Source organism: Cyprinodon tularosa, unplaced genomic scaffold (assembly GCF_016077235.1).
Source record: "Cyprinodon tularosa strain WSP-4 unplaced genomic scaffold, ASM1607723v1 ctg347, whole genome shotgun sequence".
Classification (NCBI taxonomy): domain Eukaryota; kingdom Metazoa; phylum Chordata; class Actinopteri; order Cyprinodontiformes; family Cyprinodontidae; genus Cyprinodon; species Cyprinodon tularosa.
The window spans coordinates 411201-434418 of NW_024039060.1; the positions used below are offsets into that span (position 1 = coordinate 411201).

The 23218-nt window shown below is 39.4% G+C and overlaps 1 protein-coding gene across 4 annotated transcripts in view; it reads left to right on the forward strand.

Annotated features, from left to right (window-relative positions):
* Positions 1-23218, forward strand: part of LOC119789783 (NACHT and WD repeat domain-containing protein 2) — a 73771-nt gene that overhangs the window by 24910 nt on the left and 25643 nt on the right. For all 4 annotated transcript variants that reach the window (XM_038294872.1, XM_038294871.1, XM_038294874.1 and 1 more), the window contains one exon: positions 10456-10572. In XM_038294872.1, the coding sequence (XP_038150800.1) occupies positions 10456-10572 (117 nt within the window). The remainder of the gene's footprint in view (positions 1-10455; positions 10573-23218) is intronic.

Below are 23218 nucleotides of genomic sequence, written 5' to 3' on the forward strand. Positions count from 1 at the left end.
GCCTTATGAATCAAATTTTCTTTCCAGTAACACCTACACATATTCTCCCACACTGTTTACCCAGGAGTAAATTGAGACCAGCCCAGCCATGCTCTAGTTGGGTGCCAGTTTGACTAAGATGTGTTTTTGCCCTGCAAAATACACTTAACTGGTTTGTGGGAAAGACTGATGATGCCCAGAGGAATCATTGCCAACAATGTTTCTCTGTATAGAGAATTAAATTGACTTTGAGTGCCAGCTTACTTAAAATGCAAGAACTTGTGAGCCTTGGGTTATGGAATCTAAACGCTTCTATTCATCTAAAAAGGATTTTGGTGTTGAAATGTTTGTACCGGCAGAACTATAGGAAAGCTAGAACATATTTCAGCTCAGACACATATTCCCAGATTCATTTAAAGAATCCAAACCGACCTGGGGGGAAACAGCAAATATGTTATTTATTCAAATCATTTTCGGACTGTAATGTCTTATTCTGTGTCAGGACAACAAATGACTGGGTGAATTGAGTTGAAATCATTGTCATCAGTTCACTCTGTGCACATATGGAATAAATTCACTACAAATTCCTTTCAAAATACAAGAAAGTATTAACAAAAATCATCTAAGTCAAAGTCAAACATATTTCAGCTTTTGACTAAACTAACGGAACTCAACTAAACTAAGCCACTACGTACTAAGAAGAAAAACTGAATTGTGTTTGTATGTATGCAAATCATAATCAATAGAATGTTATCACAGTTTGGCTTGGATTTTATGTTTTAGAACCGACATTTATCTTAAAGAGTTTTGAATGAGGTAAAATTAGCCTTTAATTGATTTAGAGCAATGTGAATGTGTGCAAATCAGTTCACAATGCGGTTCAAGTGGAAATAAAAAAATATTTTGTGAAATAATGTTTTTTTTAAGTGATTTGCCTAAATAAGAAATCAATAAGCTTTTCGATAATTGATTCTAGGACTTCTGAGTTACTCCTGTAGACTCGGATAGAATTGTTGCAGATATTTTGTTTTGCTGTAATCTGGTTCTAAACGTGGCTTCAAGACAACTTGAGTAATACTAGTTAACTTGAGTAGGCGGTAAGGAATGACTTTCATTTAGCCATGTCTCTGTCTGCCCCGATTTGACTCCTCTCTCTTCAGGTACACAGGCAAAAAGGAAGCACATGCATGTAGCAGTAGCTTTTTTCCCAGCACAGCAGGGGGGCTAGATCGCATGTCCGCGTGGGACTGCTCTGTATATCCCTTTTCCACTGGCCAAAAATCCCATTTAAACACGCAAAAAAAATCAACCTTTAGTGGTAGTGGGAACGACTTACTGACTCGTGTCAACTCGGGTCAAAAGGCTTGGCAAGTGACCCGTGTTAAAATTGCCTTCAAAAGGCTCAAATCCGATTGACATACAGTTGAAACAGCTGACCCAGTTTGACCCGCTAATTTACGTGATACCATTGAGTGCAAGGAACATACAGTATCTCTCAAAATTGCATCTGTCGCGTTTGATCTAACAAGCACAAACAACGCTTACATTCAATTAACACCAGGGGTGGAACGGTTCACAAAATCCATGGTTCGGTTCGGTTCACGGTTTCGTGGTCTCAGTTTTTGGTTCGGTTCGGTATATATTGTTACACCAAAGTCCCATAAAAATTAATGAAATTAATGAAAAAAATCCAAATAACTTAATGAATTGTAATTATTTTTAATGATCCGCGGAAGCCTGGATAATTTGCTGCTTTGAATTTAATCATCGCATGCCCTCCACGATCTCCAAGGAACTCAGAGCGGAGCGTAAGGGAGCCACATAGGAGGCTGTAGGCTTTGCTTTGTGCAGGTGGTCTGGAGCGCAGCGGAGCGGAGCGCTGACGGAGTATGTGTGATTTCGGGGTTAGCCTGACATGTTGGTCATGTTGCTTTTAGCATAAACAAAACGTGTTGCACTATGCTTGCACACTGTTGCACTTTTATCCACAAATTTCTTTCCGCCGTCATCGTAGGTCACTCTAAATGCAAAGCGCTCCCATACAGCAGACCTATAAAGTGCTGCTGGCGCATCTTCCAACTCCTGGTCTTTCCCACTCGCCATACCCACACAATTCTCCACAACAACTGATTTTTTTCTGCTACACCCGGCTAAGCTGCTTCGCTTCTTCTTCTTCTTGTTTACTACTGGTGGTTGGCTTTGGTCGCAGTACCGCCACCTTCTGCTCTGGAGTGTAAACGCTTCACCTATGAGAAAAAGGAGCCGCGCATGAACCGAACGCAACACATGCGAACTGAACCGAGACAGTCGAACCGAATGGTTTCGGACGGTTTTCATAAACCGTTCCATCCCTAATTAACACGCCGCATCACTGATAAGAGGGATTCACAAAATAGCCAAATTATAAAGCATGCTCCCTTACATGTTGCTCTCCATTGTTTGTATTCCTCATATCTGTCACGTTGGTGACATCATCTACGCTAACTCAAAGTGATGCATCACCAGGCATGCAGCAGAGGGGGAACAGAGGCCATGCAGCATGCCAACGGGGGATCAAACCCAGCTTTCTTTTTCATATGTTAGCGGGTCAATCTGGGTTAGGAAAGAGGCCTTAAAGTGTTTTACAGAGAGTGTTAGAGAAGGGATGATGCAGCACTTTGGAGAGCAGAGCAAGCATTTTGGTTACATCATGTCTAATGGCATAAAACTGTTCAGTTACTTTTATATTCTCATCAATCCCTTTAGCTATTATGGGTCTTTTCTCATTGTTTAGTATGTTGTTTTTATAAAAAGAAATCTTATTTCATCTCTCTCTGTGTTAATTAGTCTTCCTCCTGCTGTTTCCTTGCTTCCACTTTGCCACACCTGTTCCACATACAGTAGATACCTTCCTTTAGAATTCCTTTATGGATGAAATTTTGAACTCTTAGCATCTCCTGCAAAAAAAAATTCATTAAAAACAATTAAAGGATTGAAAGGAAAGGGAAATTGTATATGTATGTGTCAATTTTAACGAACGGTTGCAAAGAAAAATTCAGCTGCTGAAGGCAAGCATTTTCCTCATGTGTTTCAAAGTGCTGCTGGAAGTAGCAACGAAAGATACATGAATGCATTGCCTTTTAGTCTATGTCATGATGGGCTTTTTCTACCTGATTTCACATACTTTCTTTTTGGGCATCTTAGACGGAATGCAAAAACCTGAAAGTGTAAAAAAAAAAAAAAAGTGATCCAATAAATAAATAAAAATGCTATAAAGCTTATTCGTTGGACTTGACCTGCTGTGGGGCAAGCGCTTTGCAAGGGCACAGAAAGCTGCCTATTGGAAGCTGCTCCATCTGTTATATAAGCAACAGCACCCCCATGACTGTAGTTTAGAAGGCAGCAATGGGAAAGGAGAAGCTATCAGAGAGAAGGACAGAAAGTCGTCTGAAAGAAAAGCAGGGTAGGAGAAGGAAGGCCTGAGGAAACGATTCTAGATGTGCAGTCCTGTTCTCTTTGTGTGAAAGGTGTTCTTAAAGTTCCCTTACTGGACATGATCACTGCTTTCCTGCCTTTCTTTCCTTTAATCCTTGCTCTCATCTTCTTCATCAGTTCCTCCATCCCTTCATCCTCCATTCAAGCACGGCAGGTGAGGGCGTAAATTTAATCATAATATCCTTGCCACATGCATGCACGCAGTGACAAGGAATGAGTAATGTCTTCATTTAAGTTTTAATTACTGTGCATCCTCCCAATCACCTGCTGCAACCTTTCTGCAATCAGGGGGGAACTCATCTCACTTCATTCCTCTTCCCTTCGGTCCTTGTCAACACAAAGCCCATCGTGGCAACCACACATGTGCTCTGGAAGTAGATTAGTGACACTGATACAGTGTGACTGATGTGCCAAACAATGAGGTTTTCACAACAAGCCAACATGAGAGATGTTCATCAAGTGTTCCCAACTGAGTGGGAGAGATTTTTTTTCTTTTTCATTTTTTGAACAGTCTTCTGGTGGGGAAGATAAGAACTGTATCTAATCAGCCAAAGTGTCTTTTTGGTGCCACACCATCATGATTTATTTCCCTGTTGTTTTTTGGGGGGTTTTTTTGTTTGCCAAAGCAATTTGCCCTTTACCAAAAAAGTTAATTACAAACAATACTTGTAAAGCTCAAAGGCAAGCATGCTTTCTGGTTTTAACTTAGCAATAGCTCCAGCACTGTGAGCATTTTTGAGAATTTATTCACTGCTGGCTTTAAGACAGAAAAGGAGCAGAAGCCCTGCAACAAAAAAACCCTGAGTTTGGGAGTGGAACCCCATTTAATACCCACCCATACATTTGATCTTAAACGTCCATAGATACTAATGCGAGCATCAGGCTAAAACAGGCATCCCCAAAGTCGTTATTCGAGGGCCGCTGTTCTGCAAGTTTTAGAGGTTTCCCTGCTCCAGCACAGCTGATTTACATTGATAGTTGATTAACAGGCTTTTGCTGAACTGCAATCATCAGAATCAGCTGTGCTAAAGCAGAGAAACCTCTAAAATCTGCAGGACAGCTGACCTCGAGGACCGACTTTGGGGATGCCTGGGCTAAAATAAGTGAATAAAAGTAAATGATTAGTGGTTGCCAAACAAGGCTTTAAAGTAAGTTTCTGTTGTGCAGTTTCAGGGGCAAAGGGTCTTTATCAGAGGGTCAGTTTGTGGGAACCATGGAACTGGTTATAAATTTACCGCTCAAATTGGTTCCTAAATTATTGGTACAAGTGATTCAGAATAAAATGCTGCATTCATAATTTTCCTCCTTTTTCTAATGTTTTCGGCAGCGCAAACTAATTCACAAGAGTTACTGAGTTAACGTAGTAGTCTTGCGCAATCAGTCAGCTGTGATTCAAATCCACTTTTTCACTAAAGGACTACATTTGTTTTTACTTAGAAGCAATTGTCCATTTTAATAACATACATAGTTATATACTATGCAACTCTTCAATTCTAAATTACATTTTTATTTGCTAATGAGAATTTTGCGACAAGAAATTTACGACAAGAATCCAAAAATGTTATTGGATGAGGTCCATTGGGTTTCAAAAAACTATTTGTGATAGACATCAGTCCAGCATGGATAAGGGGCTATGGTCAATGGATGGATGGGTCCAAGAAGAAAGAGTTACTCATTGTAAATCAGCAGTCTCTTCATCAACACCCTAGCATATCTATTTGGTATGCTCATTTTTTATGTGCAGTTAGCTCTCTGTCAACCACTTCAACAGTTGACAATACCTAATGTGAGGTAATCTTTATTAGTTAACAACTGAGCAACTGGTTGAAGGACAATGACGATTATTTTTGCCTGTGTAAATTCACAGTCATCCAGCTCATGGCAACTGCAAACAGGCTTAAATAGAAAGGCAACCAGATCTTCGCTCAGTTTTTGAAGATGTTTCAACACCTATTCAGAAGTCTTTGTCAATTCTATTGGCTTGCACCTAAGCAAACTCTAGTTGGAGCGCTGAAGTATTTGAGCAGCATGGAGGACCAACCTACTGCACACATTCTAAGTCAGATGCTAATCACATGGCCACCTAGCCTAGTAAACTAGCCCCACCCTCCAGCGGCCAAGATAATTTTTTCCTGCCAGTGGTCTAGCCTTGATCAATGCCCCAGGCCCTAGAACTGGCGGGCCAATCACAACGCAGAGATGTGTTTTAAATTTTTGTATGCAAAGCGGGCAGGGTTTTTTAGGGCATGACAACAAAGCTGCGGGACGCTGGAGAAAGCACAACAAGGAAGATCGAAACAACTAATAAACAGTAGCATGCACTGCAGCAGTAGCAGCTTTTAATTGAAAGTTAAAGGTTCTCTTTTCTGTTGTTGTTCAGTAAAAGTACGTTTTAAGATCGTTCGAGGCAAGAACATTATACTTTGAAGCGTTACTATATGGTCAATTTACCGATTTAATGCGTAATTAAAAAAACAAGGCAACCAGCAGACCTCCGAGGCTAACGGAAGCGAGGGCTTACTGCAGCCCGTCTACAGCGGCCCTCTCGGCATAGTCGTGTGTAAAGGACCGCTGGCTCTGATGAATGTTTGACTCAGCTTTGGAATCAGTTTTGGAAGTTGTTTTCGTTGAAATGTGAGCAGGAAGACGCTCATTCATTTTTAAGAAGGACATATTCGCCGTTTTGTCAACAGGCTGTTTGTTTACACTCCCTCACCAGCTTTCTGTCGCACTTACTACGTCACAGTCCGTTGCGCTCATTGGTCAGAGCGTAAGCCAATAGGCACAGACATGGTTTGAAAAACAACGGGTCGTTCTCATCAACTATCTTCCGATGTCTCATTCATCGGGGCCAGGCTAAATTACACATTTAATCTCACATTTAGTCTGGTTTATCAGGCTAATGGCTACCCTTTGTTCTTCTGAAATTTGGAAGCCCTTTGTTGTGCAGGGGCTATATGATTGGTCTTTTCAATCATAATGGGAGGGCTTATATGACTTATTGTGAATTAGTTCCATGACTGAATTGTAAATGCTTTGAAGCTGAAACTGATCTCCTCCCCCTCTGTTCAGTTATGGCTTTTCTCTTTTCACAAAGGTTGCTTTATTGATGCTTCTTTCAAACCATCTGCCCTCCCAGTCCACAGTCTGAACACTTTGGTCTTCAAAGGTTTTGATTTGAGGTGCACATCTACAGCTGAATCTTGCCCACCTTTTCAACTGTACAGCAATGTCAGCCAGCAGCTCTGGGAAAGATTCAGCTGATGTTTCATATCATATACACTAAAAGGCAAAACTGGGGTGTCATTGACTGAAAACAGCTCATTTTTATACACAGAGGTTTATATATATACCCAATAGTTGTAAAAGGGGATATTACAGTGTCTATGTTTTTGCCCCCTAAGCTTTTAAGTTTTGTCTCTTATTGCTGTTGTTTTCTTCTACCAGTAATCAATATGTTTACCTCACTCCCATCTCAGCAACTGACTGTGTTATTTGAAATGTTGCTATGAACATCAGCGGCGAGAACGTGGGTGAAAAATAAACTTTCATATGAGCCAAGTTTTAAAGGCTAAAGTTTAAGAGCTCTATGTGGTCTAAATTTCCCTCGAGATGTTCAGGACTAAATGAGGCTGGGTCTAGACATAATTTTGGAATTGATTATATTGCTCACCAGACAAAAAAAATGTCCAGCTAGTCGACAGCTGTCTCCTTGGGTAGTAACACATTTTTTCCCAGGTGCATGACAGCAATCAACGATATGAACAGAGGTGTATTTCCAGCCCTACCAATAACTGTAGAGGCGAGAGTTTCCCCGCCTGTCAAAGTTGACTCACAAGTTCAATTTGTGGGTGAAGTGGCCTGCCAGTCATTCTCTCCACCAAAACCTGCAGATGTGCCACTCATTTCGCCCCACGCTGAATTCATTTCAGACCATTTGTCTTTTGAGCAGAGGAGCATAAAGGTATGATCCAGGAACTCACCATGACAGACAGGAGGCAGAGGAATCAAAAGATGATGAGCATGTCCCTCATGCGTTTTACACCTGCATCTTTTATCTAAACTGCTTCTCCTTGAAAGCTGCAAGGCCATCAGGAACAATGCTTGGAGCCACACATCACAGCCAGCAGGATAGAAGCTGTCAGGGAGCCAGGAAGCTGCAATGGGGGGGGGTTGTTGTCCTGTAAATGCAGCTTCACCCTGGTTTCCGCCACACATACACACATTTACAGGCAGTTCCTCAGGATTCTCTCCTACAGCAGGAGATTCCCCCCTGCGGTGTTGTTACAGTCAGAGTTGTCTCAACAGCCAGAACTTTTTGATGAATAGGGTGAGTGAGGATGCTTGCAGGTGTGTGTCTCCCTGCTCCAATCTTAGAAATATGTGTGCCTTTGAGAATGTTTCAATGGAACAGTCTGTATATCTGAGTGTGGAAAAACTAATTGCCTTCAGTTTAGCTCAAGATGTAGAAAAAATAAGGTCCCATTTATGTCATGTGACTGATTTTTCACCATTTGATAAAATGTAGGATTGAGAAGCAGTTGCATGTTTTTAGTTTTTAGGATTGCATTCGTTCTTTGTTATGATGGATATGTTTAATTTAGAGCCGTATAATATCTATCAGTATCTCTGCTGTGGTTTTTCTTTTTTTGCACTCTTAGTTTGCAAAACTATAGATTTATCCAACAGTGTTCACATTTTGTCACATTTAGACCACAGGTTTCTTTATATTTTAGATAAAAATCATTCATAATAGACCAATGCTAATACACGACTGCTCAAATACCACTTATTGCTGGATGGTAAATTTGTTTTATGAATAAAAATTTTGGTAATCCAATCAATTAACGCCAAGAGTGTGCGAAGCTGTAAATAAAAGCAAAAAGGTGGCTCATTTGAAGAAGTAGAAATATAAGACATATTTTCAGTTTTTTCACACTTTTATGTTAAGTATATAATTCCACATTTTAATTCATAGTTTTGATGCCTTCAGGGCGAATCTACAGTTTTCATAATCATGAAAAGAAAGAAAACGCTTTAAATGAAAAAGTTCTGTACTGTATATATATATATATATATATATATATATATATATATATATATAGATATATATATATATATATCTATATATATATAGATATATATATATATATATATACCGTTTCCTCCTTTTGGCACCTTCTCTTTTTTGACTATTGAGTCGATGTAACTAGTACATTTGTCCACTGTGAGATCAATAAAGTCAATTAATCAATCAATCAACCTTTTGCATGTGTCACACAGAGTAAATGTGAAGAAATAATGCAATTTTGGGCTCCTTGTGAAGTATAGGAATGTCAGGAGGCCCTTATTGCAAATTAAACCTCCTGCTTTCTCTTCCTACCCCCTTCCTTACTTCTAGCATTCTTCGGATAGCATCATGCCAATCACTGCTTTGGTTTAAGTGTCCTTGATTTACACTATTTCAAATGATCCACTGTTTCTTTCTAAGTCTGTCTTAGCTTAGATGCATCTGTAAGGCCTTCCAGAGGGCAGAAGCTCAAACAGCTGACAACCTGGGTGTGAGCTGTCCATGATAAACCCTCACTCTGTCTGCTTCAGTGCAGTTTCCATACTAGTACACAGCAGTAAATGAGTGTATTTGTCAACAAGAAGGCCAGCAACAACTTCTTGTCTAGGCTGCACTTCCTGATGACTCTCGGAATTTCTAGACATTGTTGGGCATTCTGATACAGCAGAAGTGTTTACAGTCCAAGAAATGTCATAAGAGATGCTGGTGAAGATTCTGTCATCCAGGTCATAGTCATTCCAAAAAAGTAAAAAAAAAAAACAATCCACTGGACTTTGTTTCCAAGTTTGATGACATTTTGCTTCCCATCCAGGAAGCTTTTTCAATTAAAAATTCAGTGATCTGGACCTTTTGGAACCGGAAATTTTGGACTCTTTCCACACACTAGCTGTTGATGTAGAAAGGGCACACCGGTTGGTTTTGCTTCCCCCCAAAGTCTACATTAATATTTGGTCTTTCTGCTGTTCTTTAAGCACCAGGTTCATAATTTCCAAAGTTGAATCATCTACCCTAAGATCTGTCTGACCTCAGTAGTGTCTTTAATAAAAAAATGTTACAGTGTTATGTAAAGTGGTAGTTTTAGTGGCAGTGCAGGAGGGGCCCTGTGGTCCTCAGAATATGGGTGAGGGAAATCTAGGGGAAATTCCCACAGCATTATATTGCCAAACCCATTTTTATAGCAGAGATGGTGGCTTTATATATAGTGCTATTATTCTGCCACAGAATAATTTAGCATGTAGATAATTAATTCAAGCTTTGGCCTTATTTTATAGGAGCACCTTCTTCAACTGTTTGCTCTGTGGTGTGCATTTGACAGTCCAATTCTTTCTAGTGCAGCTGTTCTGGGAAGAACCCAGAGGTTTGATAGAGAACATTAGTGGTTTAGGTTTAGACTGATGACCACAGCAGAAAGCTACAGCTTATTTAGGTAAATAGGACAATTATTAGTCAGGCACTGCAGAAATCTGATCTTTGTTGTACAATGGGAAATAGAAAAGACGTTTTTGAGTAAAATGTTAAAAATGGTGTAAACAAGCCCTTTCCATCGAATCCGATGAAGCATTATCTTTTTTACAAAGAAGAGCAGATGACTATTTTAGTTTCTAGATGTGCTAGCTAGCGATGTATTCTAAATGTTATATAACTGAAACAGCAGCAAAACGTGATTCATGAAGGATTGATTCAAGGAAAACTGAATGTATACAATTTGAAAAACATAACTTTTTCCTCTGTCTGAAATGAAAATGCTACTTTGCTTTGATGTGTAATTAAAATCTGAGTAAAATATGATTAGTTTTGTGTTTGCAAAATGTCCAAAAGTGAAGGATTTTGAATGTTTTAGGTGTAAGAGTAATTTTTCAAGGTTCTCCTACAAGATGAGCTTTCCTGCATATTCAGACTTACTCTTTGCTCGTGTTATTGTGCTTTTTCAGGTGGTGGATCTATACTGGGGAGTTGATCCAGAGGAGTGGGACAATCCAGACTTGCAGAGACTCCGAATTAAACTTCTGGAGGAATGCCTGAAGACTTCAGCTGGGCCATGCTTTGTTGTGAGTAGTGCATGCTTCCCAGATACAGTTGATAATTGGATTTTTATTGTCCCATTTTACCCAAAAACAACTGTATTTTTGTATTTTATTGCAATAGCAGGCTGACTATGCATCACATTAATTTGAGTACATTTATTATTTGAGAGGAAAAAAAACAGCGTCAAATAAATAGTTGTTTTTATATGCAATTTTGTCAAATAGAGAATGTAATATAAGCCATTGTTTCACAAGAAGTTTGGAAATCTTTATCTTGATGCTATACATGTATTCATTTCATCAAAAGAAAAATATGAAGCAGTCAAAGGGAGTCAAAGCATAATTTAAGCACAATTTTTACATGTAATGTTGATCAAACATACAAAAAAATGATTTGAATAAAAAAAAAAAAAATAACTACAGACAAATAATAAAACCAGTAAAAACTTCTAATCTGCCTAACTGGGAAAAATGAATTAAAAGCTCTGATAGTTGATATCATGTATAGCTGGTCTTTGCTGGTTCAGTTCCAGAATCACACAGGGGGTGCTGATGAATACCAATGACCTAAATAGCAATTATTTTGCTTGCAGCTTTAACAGGACTGATATAATTTTTCTAGAACAGGTTCATGTAACAAGCGATCAAACCAAATTTTAAATATGACTCAGGAAAGCATGTGTTCAATTCAATTATCAGTGTTGTATCAATACCAAAAGTTAATCTGATTTATGACTCTAATAAAGCTGCACACTTTTCTGTAAGTAGAGGCTGTTTTGTTTTTCACTCCGTTTTGTCCCGTTCTGTCTTATGATATCAAAAGCGGATACAAAGAAAAAGAAAAAAAGGAAGAAATATCCTCAGAGGAGAACAGCAAAGACGTTAAGAAGAAACACTTTTCATGCCAGCTTTAAATATTTACACCAAACTTCTACTCTGTGAGAATAAACTGCAGAGAACTGAATCGCACATATTTCATTTTTTTGATGGAGCTAGCTGCTCTTTATATCGCTGCACTTTGCTGTAATGTGGCTTGCAGGTGTTTTGTTCCAGTTTACATCGGTTCCAGTTTCTTCATATTGAACAAAAAACACAAAATGCTGACATCTCTATGCTTTATAACCTTCTTCATCATTTAGAATAAAATTAAATACACTAAACTGTGAAACCTTGTGTAACTAATCTGTACTTAACCCTGAGATTTTCTTGATTCCTTCAATGATTCCAGGCTTTGTTCAATGTAAAAAAGGCTCAGTGAGAGTGTAAAGAGGAAGAGCATAGCAGAGGGTAGTTATGGTGAATTATTCAGGTGGAACAGATCAAGTGTAGAGGTTGAAACAGAGGTGAGAGTTTGCAGGTAATGCATTATGGGTACAAAAGGAGCTTAATCTCCAAGGAATAACCCCTGGTCCTCAAAATGAGTCCTGATCTCATCGCATTCCCACCATTGCTGCTTTCAGTCAGTGTGCCACATTCAAACAACAACACAGTAAATACATTACCAGGATTCTTCTCCATCTATGTTGTTGGTAGCCATGTTTCCTATTAAGCAGATGAAATTGTCATGCTGTATTGGGGCCTTTGTCCTCAGATCCATATTTTTGGAAGCTACATGGAAAACCTTGTCTGATAATCTGGTATTCTTGCTTCTGTATCAACAAAATGTCTGGACACTGTGTCTTTATTGGAGAGGGATACTGTACAGTTACAGTGCAGGGATAATGTCTGTTTAGTTGATGTATTTATAAGGTTAGTTCCATAAAAATTCAAAAAAATATCCACTGGACTTGGTTTCCAAGATTTGAAGACGTTTCTCCACCTCTCCAGGAAGCTTTCTCAATTCAAATGTCTGGATCCGCAGTGAGTTTGAGTCTTATATAGACAAAGCCTTGTTTTGCTTGGAAACATGCAAATGGTAACCGATGAATGGGTCGTTTGGTTCCGTATAAAGTTAGGTTTTGAATGTGAGCCTGAGTAAATCTGTTTCCTGCATCAAGGACAAAATGCTCTGTATGCTCAGATAGCAGCGCATATCTGCCAAACTCTAAAAACAGTGTTTGTGTAGAAAAAGAAAAACAACAAGGTTGATGTAGCTTAGCGATGTCACAGGAAGGGAAATCTATCTTTTTTTTCTCTAATGGAAATTGTTGAAAATGATTTATTCGTTTTCGATAGTACACTTTGAATCTTTCACGTAAAAACTATATTTTAGTCCGTTAAATGGAGGGACACAGGGGAAAGCTAACAAATACCAGACAAAATAAGTGTAACTAGTTACGGTCCTTTTTTTCCAGTCGCTCACTGTGACTGTTTAGAGTAGGCATCCCCAAAGGTTTTAGAGGTTTCCCTGCTTTAGCACAGCTGAGTCTGATAATTGCAGTTCAGCAAAACCCTGTTAATCAGCAATCAATGAAAATCAGCTATGCAAAAGCAGGGAACCCTTTAAAACCTGCAGGATAGCGGCCCTTGAGCACCGACTTTGGGAATGCCTAGTTTAGAGTCTGTTGTAAATGCTTTTCCGTGATTGTGATGGTGTCCACAGCTAAGCGAAGCAGAGCTGACACAGTTTAAATTGGAGGTAAGGTGCCCTAGAAAACCTCTACGCAATGTGAAGAAAGCTTTTATATTTTTGAAATAAAAATAACAAAATCTAGTCAGTTTTTTAATCAAATGTTAACATATTTGATTGGGACCTTTAGTCCAGTAATGTGGGATCACTAATCTAAATGTATACTTTTCTATGCAGCCACACGTTGGTCTGGCAGCTTTAAGAATATTCCTTATCATCTCAACCCTGGAGTTCTGTTTGGCATTATTTCTTTTCTTCGATCACTTGTGCGCCTCCTTTATCTATGGTTGAAGGGACAAATGATGTGCAAATTGGATACATCTGCAGGGCATAATAGGTGTGTTTCCATCTGCATGTATTTAGCACATTGGCCACCTGCCTGGGGTTTTCCTGGACAGCGAGTGTCGGAGATGGGCTGTAAGGGTAAGCAAGTAATGGTTAATGGATGGATGGTTGCATTCAATGTTGGCTGTTTTTTTATGTTGCGGCAATGATGAAGGAGTTAGGAAGCGGAAAAAATGGGCAAACATGCAGCTTGGTTGATTTTCCCAAGTATGCAGCATTTTAAATACATGACAAAAAAAAAAAAACAGATTAAGACAGTGTAATTTAGTTAGCATGTATCAGAAACCCCTACAATAACACAATTTTTACCAGCTGTCTGTCTCGCTACATTAGGCGTGCTAGCTGTTGTCTAGAAAAGTTACCAACTAAAATAAAAGTAAACACTTTGAGATTTTCTATTCATTCTTATCAGCTCATCTAAAATTACTCTTTGTTTTTTAAATTACAGATATTGATATATTTTGTATTTATTCCGTAAATAGATGCTTATGATTTTATATATTCAAATCTTAGAGATTTTTTTTTTTTAAGATGGAAAATACAAAATTGGTTTAAAATAATTTTTTTATTTTGCATTTTGTACTGCCTTGGTATAAGTTTCTTTCTCTTTGGATGTTTCTTAATACTGCTGATTACTATCTGCTGTTTTATATAGTTATGCATTATTGAGTTGTTAAAGTCCAGTAACTATAATATGATCCCTGTCAGGTTGAGTGGAGGACCCAAATCCAGAGAGAAGTAGGCACAGATCAGTTTGTGATAATTTAATGAAAAAATACAAAAGACAAAAATACTTAAAACACAACAAAACCAATAAATGTCAGGAAAAGTTCTTGAAGTAAGCAAGAGACTAGAAAGCAATGAAACGACATAAGAAAGCAGCACTGAGTGAAAGCTCTGTGGCTCTTTTAAGCCCAGCACTCTAATGAGAAAGATTATCTTCACCTGTGTAGGCTACACAGGTTCCCCACAAAGATCCTCTCTGGAAGAGATGCATAACTCGCACTCACTGACACACAGGAACCCTGACAACCCATGTTAAATGAGGTCAGATTGTTTAGCACATCAAAGGCTACGTTCACACTGCAGCCTGAAGTGGCCCAAATCCGATTTTTTGGCCTATATGCGACCTGTATCTGATCTTTTCATGGTAGTCTGAACAATACAGATCCGATTTTTTTTCCAATGCGACCCAGGCTACTTGGCTATGTGGTCCTGAATCCGATACGAATCACATCTTTCCAAATGCGACCTGCGTCTAAACGGCCAGGTGGCATTCATCCAACCTGAACACCAATAAAAACCCGACAAAGGTCACTATTCTGGGTCTTGCGATGCAGAAGCAGCAAGAAAAACAACAACCAAGGCAGACAGTGATGCTGAGAGCAGTATTTATGTTTAACCATCTTAAAAAAGATTGTGCTTTTAAGGTTGGCTAGATCACTAGATGCGCCCCGGCACTACCATCCATGTTTATTTCGGTAAACACAGAACACGCTGGCCTGTGATGTCATTGCGTCCTCTACTGTGCATGCGGGACATTTGCGTTGTATGACTGCAGTTCACACAGGAGTTCACATACAAGTCGCATATATTTGGAAATGTGAATGCAAAAAAACGGAATTGAGAATCAAGGCCTGCAGTGTGAACGTAGCCAAAAAGGTCTGTTTTATGTGTCACATCTTAGAGACACCACATATGTAAAACAAAGATAGTTAGCACTTTTACATTTAGATAGATGCCATAACGTCCCCTCTTTCATTACCCATAGGTACTATGTGCTATTTGCTCACCTCCGAAAGCCGTAAATTAGGGAAGATTTACTTTATTTAAAAAAAAAAATCAGCTGATAATTATTTGCCACTTAAGAGCAGTCAAAAGATGTTTATTTAGTGCCGAGCCTTTTACCTGAGGTTATTAGGTTATCATTTAATGTGGCTGAACAGTACCATAACGTACATTTTACACTCTTTATCCCAATTGACATCCACTATACAGCTTGAGTGTTTATTATAAGCAGCTAGGGCTTTCACACTACAGCAATTCCAAAGTCGATATCACAAAATCGATATTCAGGAACATAATAGATAATAAAAATAATTTCCTATGCCATGAGGATAAAAAAATGCCAAGCACTGGCGCCACTAGTGGCTAAAAGTTACACATAGCCGCTTTGAAAAAGGAGCTCATACAGATTAAACTTGAATGAAAAATCTGAAAGTGAGGAAACACTTTCAGATCTGTCTGTTGTTGTTTTATCTTCATGATATCATACATTCCCTGCAGTCTCATCATGCTCCGAAGTCCCTAAAGTTTTACCATCCTGACCCTTTCTGCGCAACACAACGCACTGATGGATCATAGACGCATCATCTCAGGTTTTCTGTTCAGTTTGTTTTTGTCTCTGTTGAGCTTCAAACACAAGCTCAATGTCATGATATTCAGCGCCTGGCAGTAGATACACACACAAATCCACAGTGCATCTCTTCCCCATCTGGCTAGTTTAATGTTTAATGGTATATTTTAGTGGTCCTACTGTAGAAGTAAATGAAAGATTTTATATTGAGAGTCTCATGATAGCCGCATGGTCTCATTCAGACATGTCAAAGCCAGCTGCTGCGGTCCCTGCAGCCCCCGAGCGCAGCTTCCCCTCAGCCATCCGGCCCCTTTTTCAGGACCAGGAAGCTCAGAGCCAGCGACAGCGGTAGTGGTTTCTCTGATTAGGGACTCCCATCCAGGTTTTTGACATTTCTAGGTTGTCTGAGGCGTCTCTGGTGAATGGCTGTTTATTTTTACTGGGTTGTAGCTCTAGATTTACATGTAAGTACAAGAGAAAATGTCAGATTGATATTTTCTTTCTTTATTCTGAGTTGTGCACTGGGCTGTCACCTACAATTCAGTGGATCATTAAATTTTTCATTTAACTTGCTTTCTTTTAATTTCTATTGTTCTTTCATGAAGAGGCCCCCATAGTCGACCCTTTCACCCACTCAGGTGTCTTTTCTGCAGAAACACACAAAAGACGCAGACAGTTTTCCTCATAGCATGGATCAAACAGCAGAATGGGAATGAGTAGATGAAAAGAACAGAAGATAAAATCAGGACACACTTCGGAAATCCAAATGACTTCTGCATTGACTATTGATTTGTTCCTGCGTCCACACACTGCAGAGAGAGAAAGCAGAGAACGGTGACTGACGTGTGCTGCAGGGCTGTTTCATTGCTGCCACAGAGGATGTGTGCAACAACTGGAAACCTCTTTTATTCTCTGTGCCGCACATAAATTACTCCTTAGTCTCGGCTCTGCAGAGACATCCTGTAGGGCCACAAAAAAAGAAAAAAAATGTTCCAGGTGAAGCTGTTGATACACGGTTTTATATCTGTTTTCACACCTCCTTGTCAGGACGTTTCTATTTTAGAGCTGGAGAATGTCGCGTTGCGTCTTTATGGCAACCTTGGATAAACTAATTTGTGAGTCTTTGGTTGTGATAAAATGAACTTCTCTTGCATCTGTCTGTATGCATCTCTCATTATGAAATTGTTGCAGCGGACATCAGTTGGGTCGGAGCTCAAGATTGTTGTAAACACACATACCTACCAACCACACCTTGGCAAAAGTGACTTTTCTCCATACCATTGGGTAGGGAAAAGATGGTTTCCATGGCGATAGCAAGGGTTGGCATGGTGATAGTGTCATTGACCCGAAGATTAAGCATGACAATAAGGCATTTCTCTCTCTCTCTCTTTCTCTAGATAAAAGCTAGATAAATGCCTGAAGGTCTCATATCTGCAGATAATCTTCAGCTTCCAGATGTCTGCCGTATGAAAGGACATCGTAAAAGATCCTGCTGTTCATCTTTCACCTCCTTTTTCCCCCTGTCAGATTACGACACCTGATAAGGTTATAATGTAGAAAAACTGCTGTTTTTGTGGTTGCTTGGCAGGTTCGTACACAATGAAGCCTACTTGATCTTACACTTCGAGACAGCACCAACATTGATGGGTGTTGATGCCTGCTGTTGCTGTAGCCTACTGGGAGAATAATTATAAAGCAACAGATGAGTTTGCATGTTGCTGATTACTGCTGGGGTATCTTTCAGGGACTAATAAATAGATTAAAAGATATTTGTAAATGTTTTGTACCAGTCATAAAAAACAACCCCACTGTATTTTTCAAGTACACTTCTGATTATGTTTTTTCCTGCTTATAGAATAGATTAGACAGAACCCTATAGAAGTTACCCACATAAAAAGGACCAAATATTGTATTGTTGAATAAGACACAGATTAAGCTTTTGGGTCACAGTGACATGTGATTTTAGAGGACTTAATCAGAGCATTTTAGATTAAAGGTTACTAACCAGCTATAAAGCTTTTTTTTCTGGTAGCACCATACTGGGTGTCTGTTTTGTTACATCTAAATTATTTTCTTAACCCATAAACTAGACCATTGAACCTGGGACACATAGCACCAATGAGGTCATGATGGGATTTATGTTTGGGATCAAACGTGGATCTTTGTAACCATCCCAAACACACTTAAAAACTGGGTTTGAAATCTATGAGATTAACATCAAGGATTTGTTATGGCCTTGAAAAGTATTGTACCTGTTGATCTTGTTCGGATTATCTGGTGTTTCCTATGAAAATCATCTTAAATTGGCTATACTATTTTCCCATACCCATGCTTTTTCTTAGCTAAATTTAGTTTGATCCTGTATATATTTAAAGAGGAGCTTTGCACCCTTTTTCAATAAGTGTCACGGAGACAAGTAGACAGAGGCAGGTATAGGTAGGCTGTTGAACAGGTGAGCTAAGAACCAATTAGTGGGAACAGGTGGAGATCATATAGAGTGGGGTGGTGGCTGGAGGCTGAGCTGTTTTGATAACTGCTGGTAGCTGAATAATGACGGGCTGAACAGAAAAAGTCCATAAGTCCAAAACCAAACTAAACAAAACCATAACTATAAAAATAAGTCTTTACATCCAAACGTGGATTTCATTTGTGCTGATGATGTAAATGTATGACCAGTTCCACAGGGGTGGCAATGCAGGTACCAATGTGTCCACTGAAGGGGGTGTGAATACCAATAGAAGCCAAAAACATTTTATAGTCAATCTATGCGGATTTTTTATTTTTTAAATGAATCACTGAAGACAAACTAACTTTAAAACTTGCTATTAAAGCTATGTACACATTTATTCATTGGTGCTGCTTAAAATCATTTATTTTTCTACAAAATAGGTACTGTACACTAAGATAGTTGAGCGTTTTCTCTTTATCTTTAGTTACATACAAGAGAATCCAAGATGAGAAAAGATACAAACTCTCCCCAATAAAGCCGTTAAAGTAATGTAAATGTAAATCCCTTTATTGTCCCCCAATGGAGAAATTCACTCTCTGCATTTAACCCATGCCCTTGGGAAGTAGTGGGCTGCCATTGTGCGGTGCCGGGGGAGCAGTGTGGGGTTAAGGGTCTTGCTTAGGGAGCCAGAGTGCAGGCTCTGAGGAAAGACTAACCACTAGGCCAACACTCTACTCATAAAAGGGCAAGAATTCTGTATGATCTTTATTTGTAGGATATTGTTCTAAACAATTTGCTTCTGTATTTCTGTTATCAGTTTTTCATTAATTGCTGACTTTAAAATGTCAAAGTAGGAGGTTTTATATGAAGGTATCACTGCTGCCACCTTCTGGTCTAGAGAGGAACCCTAGTCCTACCCAATTCGGGTCTTAATACTATAGATAGGGGAGTCGTGGGTGAGCGGGGGAGTCGTGGGTGAGCGGTTAGGGTGTCAGACTTGGATCCCAAAGGTTACCGGTTCGACTCCTGACCCGCCAGGTTGGTGGGGGGAGTAATTAACCAGCGCTCTCCCCCATCCTCCTCCATGACTGAGGTACCCTGAGCATGGTACCGTCCCGCCACACTGCTCCCTTGGGGCGCCATTGAGGGCTGCCCCCTTGCACGGGTGAGGCATAAATGCAATTTCATGGTGTGCAGTGTTCACTTGTGTGTGCTGTGTCACAATGACAATGGGAGTTGGAGGAGTTTCCCAAAGGGCTTTCACTATGGGTAAGCGTCCCTAACAATATGGCATCAAGTCAGCATTTATTTTTGCAATTAGTTTTTAAACTATTTTTAAACTATGATTATGCAGCTTGATAGCATTTTATCTGAATATTATCCTTTAGAGCAAAAAACAATCAACTATAAGACATGGATATATTTTTATTGATCAGTAAAACTACAGGTTTTCTTTATCATGTGCTCTATTTTTTTTTAATAATTGCGACTCTCTTGTTTCTTTTTTGGATACATCATGCTTGCCTCTCCTCTGCTGCAGCTGACTGTGTGCATTGTGGATTAATTGACTGCATGACTGATTGATTTGCTAATTCATACTGTGGCCGTGTGCAATCTTAGCTGCCTCTCCCAGCTGGTTCATCAGATAAAGTGCACTTAGCCAGAGTATAAAACCCAGTCCAAGGATGACAAAAAACTGAGGAAAGAAAAAAAGGGGAGGGAGGAAAAGGAGCGCAATGAAGGCTGAAATTGCATTTGGTTCCTCTGTTATCTTTCCTTTATCCTCTTGTTTTCTCACACCCTCTGTTCCTGGGGAGGAATAAGAGCTCTACAAATCCTTCTTAAACGTCAAAAATGCACATACTGTTCATTGACTGATACATAACAGAGAGAAACTGTAGCATAAACTAATCCGTTTGAGAGGGTTTTAGCACTCAAGCTAAGACAGAGGTTATACCCCCTCACCACCCCCATCAGGACATTGAAACACATTTCTACCTTGCAAATCAAGAAGACGATTGGTACACCTTTATACTGTAGAGCTGGATTGACAAGTGTGGTAAACTCTGTGCATTAGCATTTAAAAGCCTGCTGTTGACATTAAAGACAAACATCTAGTTTCAACTTTTTTTCCTGTCAGAGCACATAACACCGTTCATCCAGTTGTGTCTTCACAAGACGAGCTGACAGAAGCCTTGTCAGCAGCACGGAGAGTGACTGTTCCCTCTGTTTTCTTCGTTCTACATTTCTGTCCCAGTATTCCAGTCGTTTAGCCGAGTGCCTTCATCATTTACTGACACATTGCTGCAGGGCCATGAGTCAGAAATATGGGGTGACCTGCAGGGCAGCTCAGTGTTGCAGAAAGGCCTCCAAAAGCCCTGAAGTGCGGCTGAACAGTCACTCTCATTATACATCGAACATTATTGTTGCAGTTAATCCACATATGAGCATTATTTTCCTTACCAACAGCCCCCAAACACAAGTTTTGATTTTTATCTATATTAAAACTTCACATTGACTTACATTCTTTTTGGCTGCTGCATTTATGCCTAACCTTGACATTTACCTAAACCCAACCACTACCAGTAAGTTCCTAAACTAAAGTTAATTCGCATCATACCTCAAAAGTGGCTCACTAACATTTAAAGCAGGGTTCCACCACATTAGCATCAGCCTTTGGTCACCACATGGCATGATGGTCCTCAGAAGGTTAGTAAATGTAGCAAAAATAAACCAAAACGCTAACAACAAATGGTATCGGACAGTTCAAAGCACTGTTTTGAGATGAATAGAAAGAAGTAAAACATGACAAGATCAGGATGATTACCACCCACAAGATTATCTTAAAGAGTAATGAACTCTATATATCTCATAGGTAGGGTTTGGAGTTGATAAGATTTTCACAATTCAGATTTCACTATCGATTCTGTGCAACGATTCGATCCCTTATCGATTCTCTTATCGATTCTGTGAAACAATGAACTTGGTAAGTGCACGGTGACATTTGTCTACCTTCGGCTGGCACGTTCTATTTCTGCCTGCCTTGGCGAAAACAGAAGGCGGTGAACGGGAGCTGCCAGCCTCGGAGCCAGCCAGGCTACACGTCTCGTGACACTGTCATCTAAATCTAATGGAGAAGGCATCCGTTTAATGAAAAAGCATTACTGTACAATTTCAGGAAATAAACTCATCTCCCTCTGATTTAAATAAACCCTCCCTGAACTGTGGAGCAACTTCTTAGCATGTTTAATAACCCCAAAGACATTAAAGGGGCTTATTTCCAGAAATGTAATGATTTACTAGGAACGACATTAAGTACAGCCAGTGATATAAAACTAGCCACTTACCACTAGAGTTGCCTTTCATGGTGGTCGTAACTAGGGGTGTAAATAATAATCGTTTTGTATCGATGCATCGATCCAAAAGCCGACGATCCGATCCATCGACACGTCCGCAAGATAATCAATTCATGTTTTTTTTTTTTCCTCCGGTCTATTTTTATCCATTTGCTCCTGGGCGTAATTCTCCCTCCCGTGCTGCGGTGGCGCTAAACCTATTTTGCCCTCCTACCGCGCTTCCTGGTTATACTCTTACAGCAGTGTGTTGCAGTAAGCTTGACACAGACATTTTTAAATTATGCTCAATATTGAAGCGTGTTCTGAGCTACACACTGTGGGTCTAGATACAGCCGAGGCGGTGAGGAAGTGGGGGCGAGTTTAGTCCGACGGCATTTTTTTTAATCCTATTACACCAATGGTCAAGTGATTTGTAGAAGCGTTTGTGTACCCAACCTATAGTTTGGGTCACAGGTCGACTCTTGTGGATCAAAATATGACCATTTCAATTGCAATATATAGATAAACGAATTGGGTAGAATTCCCAGCGCCCCACAATAGTGCATGCAAAGGGAGTCAACTGCTAGATGGAGAAAATAACGAACGTCTCTACATAAATGTTTTGTTCAACAGAATTGAGCTAAAATACAACCTATTAGTAACTTGTAAAATCTAAGAAAATATCTGGTATATGCCACTCTTCAGCTTTTGGATTCAATGTGGAGATAATGCTGCTAGCTTACATTTTTTTATTTTTTTATTTCTCAGTAATCAGTTAAAAGAAAAAAATCCCACATTAAATTATAAATAATAAATCCTATGGTTGTCTCTTTTTTATCCTGTGAAATAAATTGTACTGCAAAAGAAATTAAATATACCATTACATTCTGTTTGCTGATACTACTGTGGGAAGGTTGCCAACAATCCAGTTTAATTATTCCCTTCATTAATGGTTCCCATACACCTCAACAAAAAGTGAGCAGCTCCCTTTATGATAGGCAAGCATTAGACAACAAGAACAGCTTTACCACTGAGGGGACCTTTAACCATCACCCAGGCTTTAGAAAGCCCTCAGCACTTTTCAGTACAATTTTACTTAAGTAATTTTACCTATCTGGCACCACATTTTCATGAAAAAAGGTTCTGGTCTGTGGAAAAGATTTTCTGATTATACTGTGACTATTGAGGGGGGAGTGGAATCTGATTGTTTAAGCGAAAGTGCATTGGTGGGAGCAATGATCCCATTGACTGATCAAAACAAAGTATATTGATGCACTTCACCAATTTGCAAGAGAAAGATATAAACAGAGAATCCACATTGTCAAGCCTGACCTGCTCAAGCAAGAGAAACAAGACATGTCAGACTGCACAATATGTTTTTAATTTCATTTGATGTTTAAGTTTTTTAAAACGTGTGACTCCCCAAGTGGAGGAGCTGTACAGCCTCAAATACATGGATGCATTCAATAAATGTTTTAAAGGAATGGTGTAGGACGTCCAAACCTTTTATTGAATTAACAAAGGTCCGGTCACTAAGAGAGCAAGTAATTTATTTAATATACATAAACATTTCCCTCAAAGCTTGCAGATACAAGCTGCATTAGCTAAGCGAACAA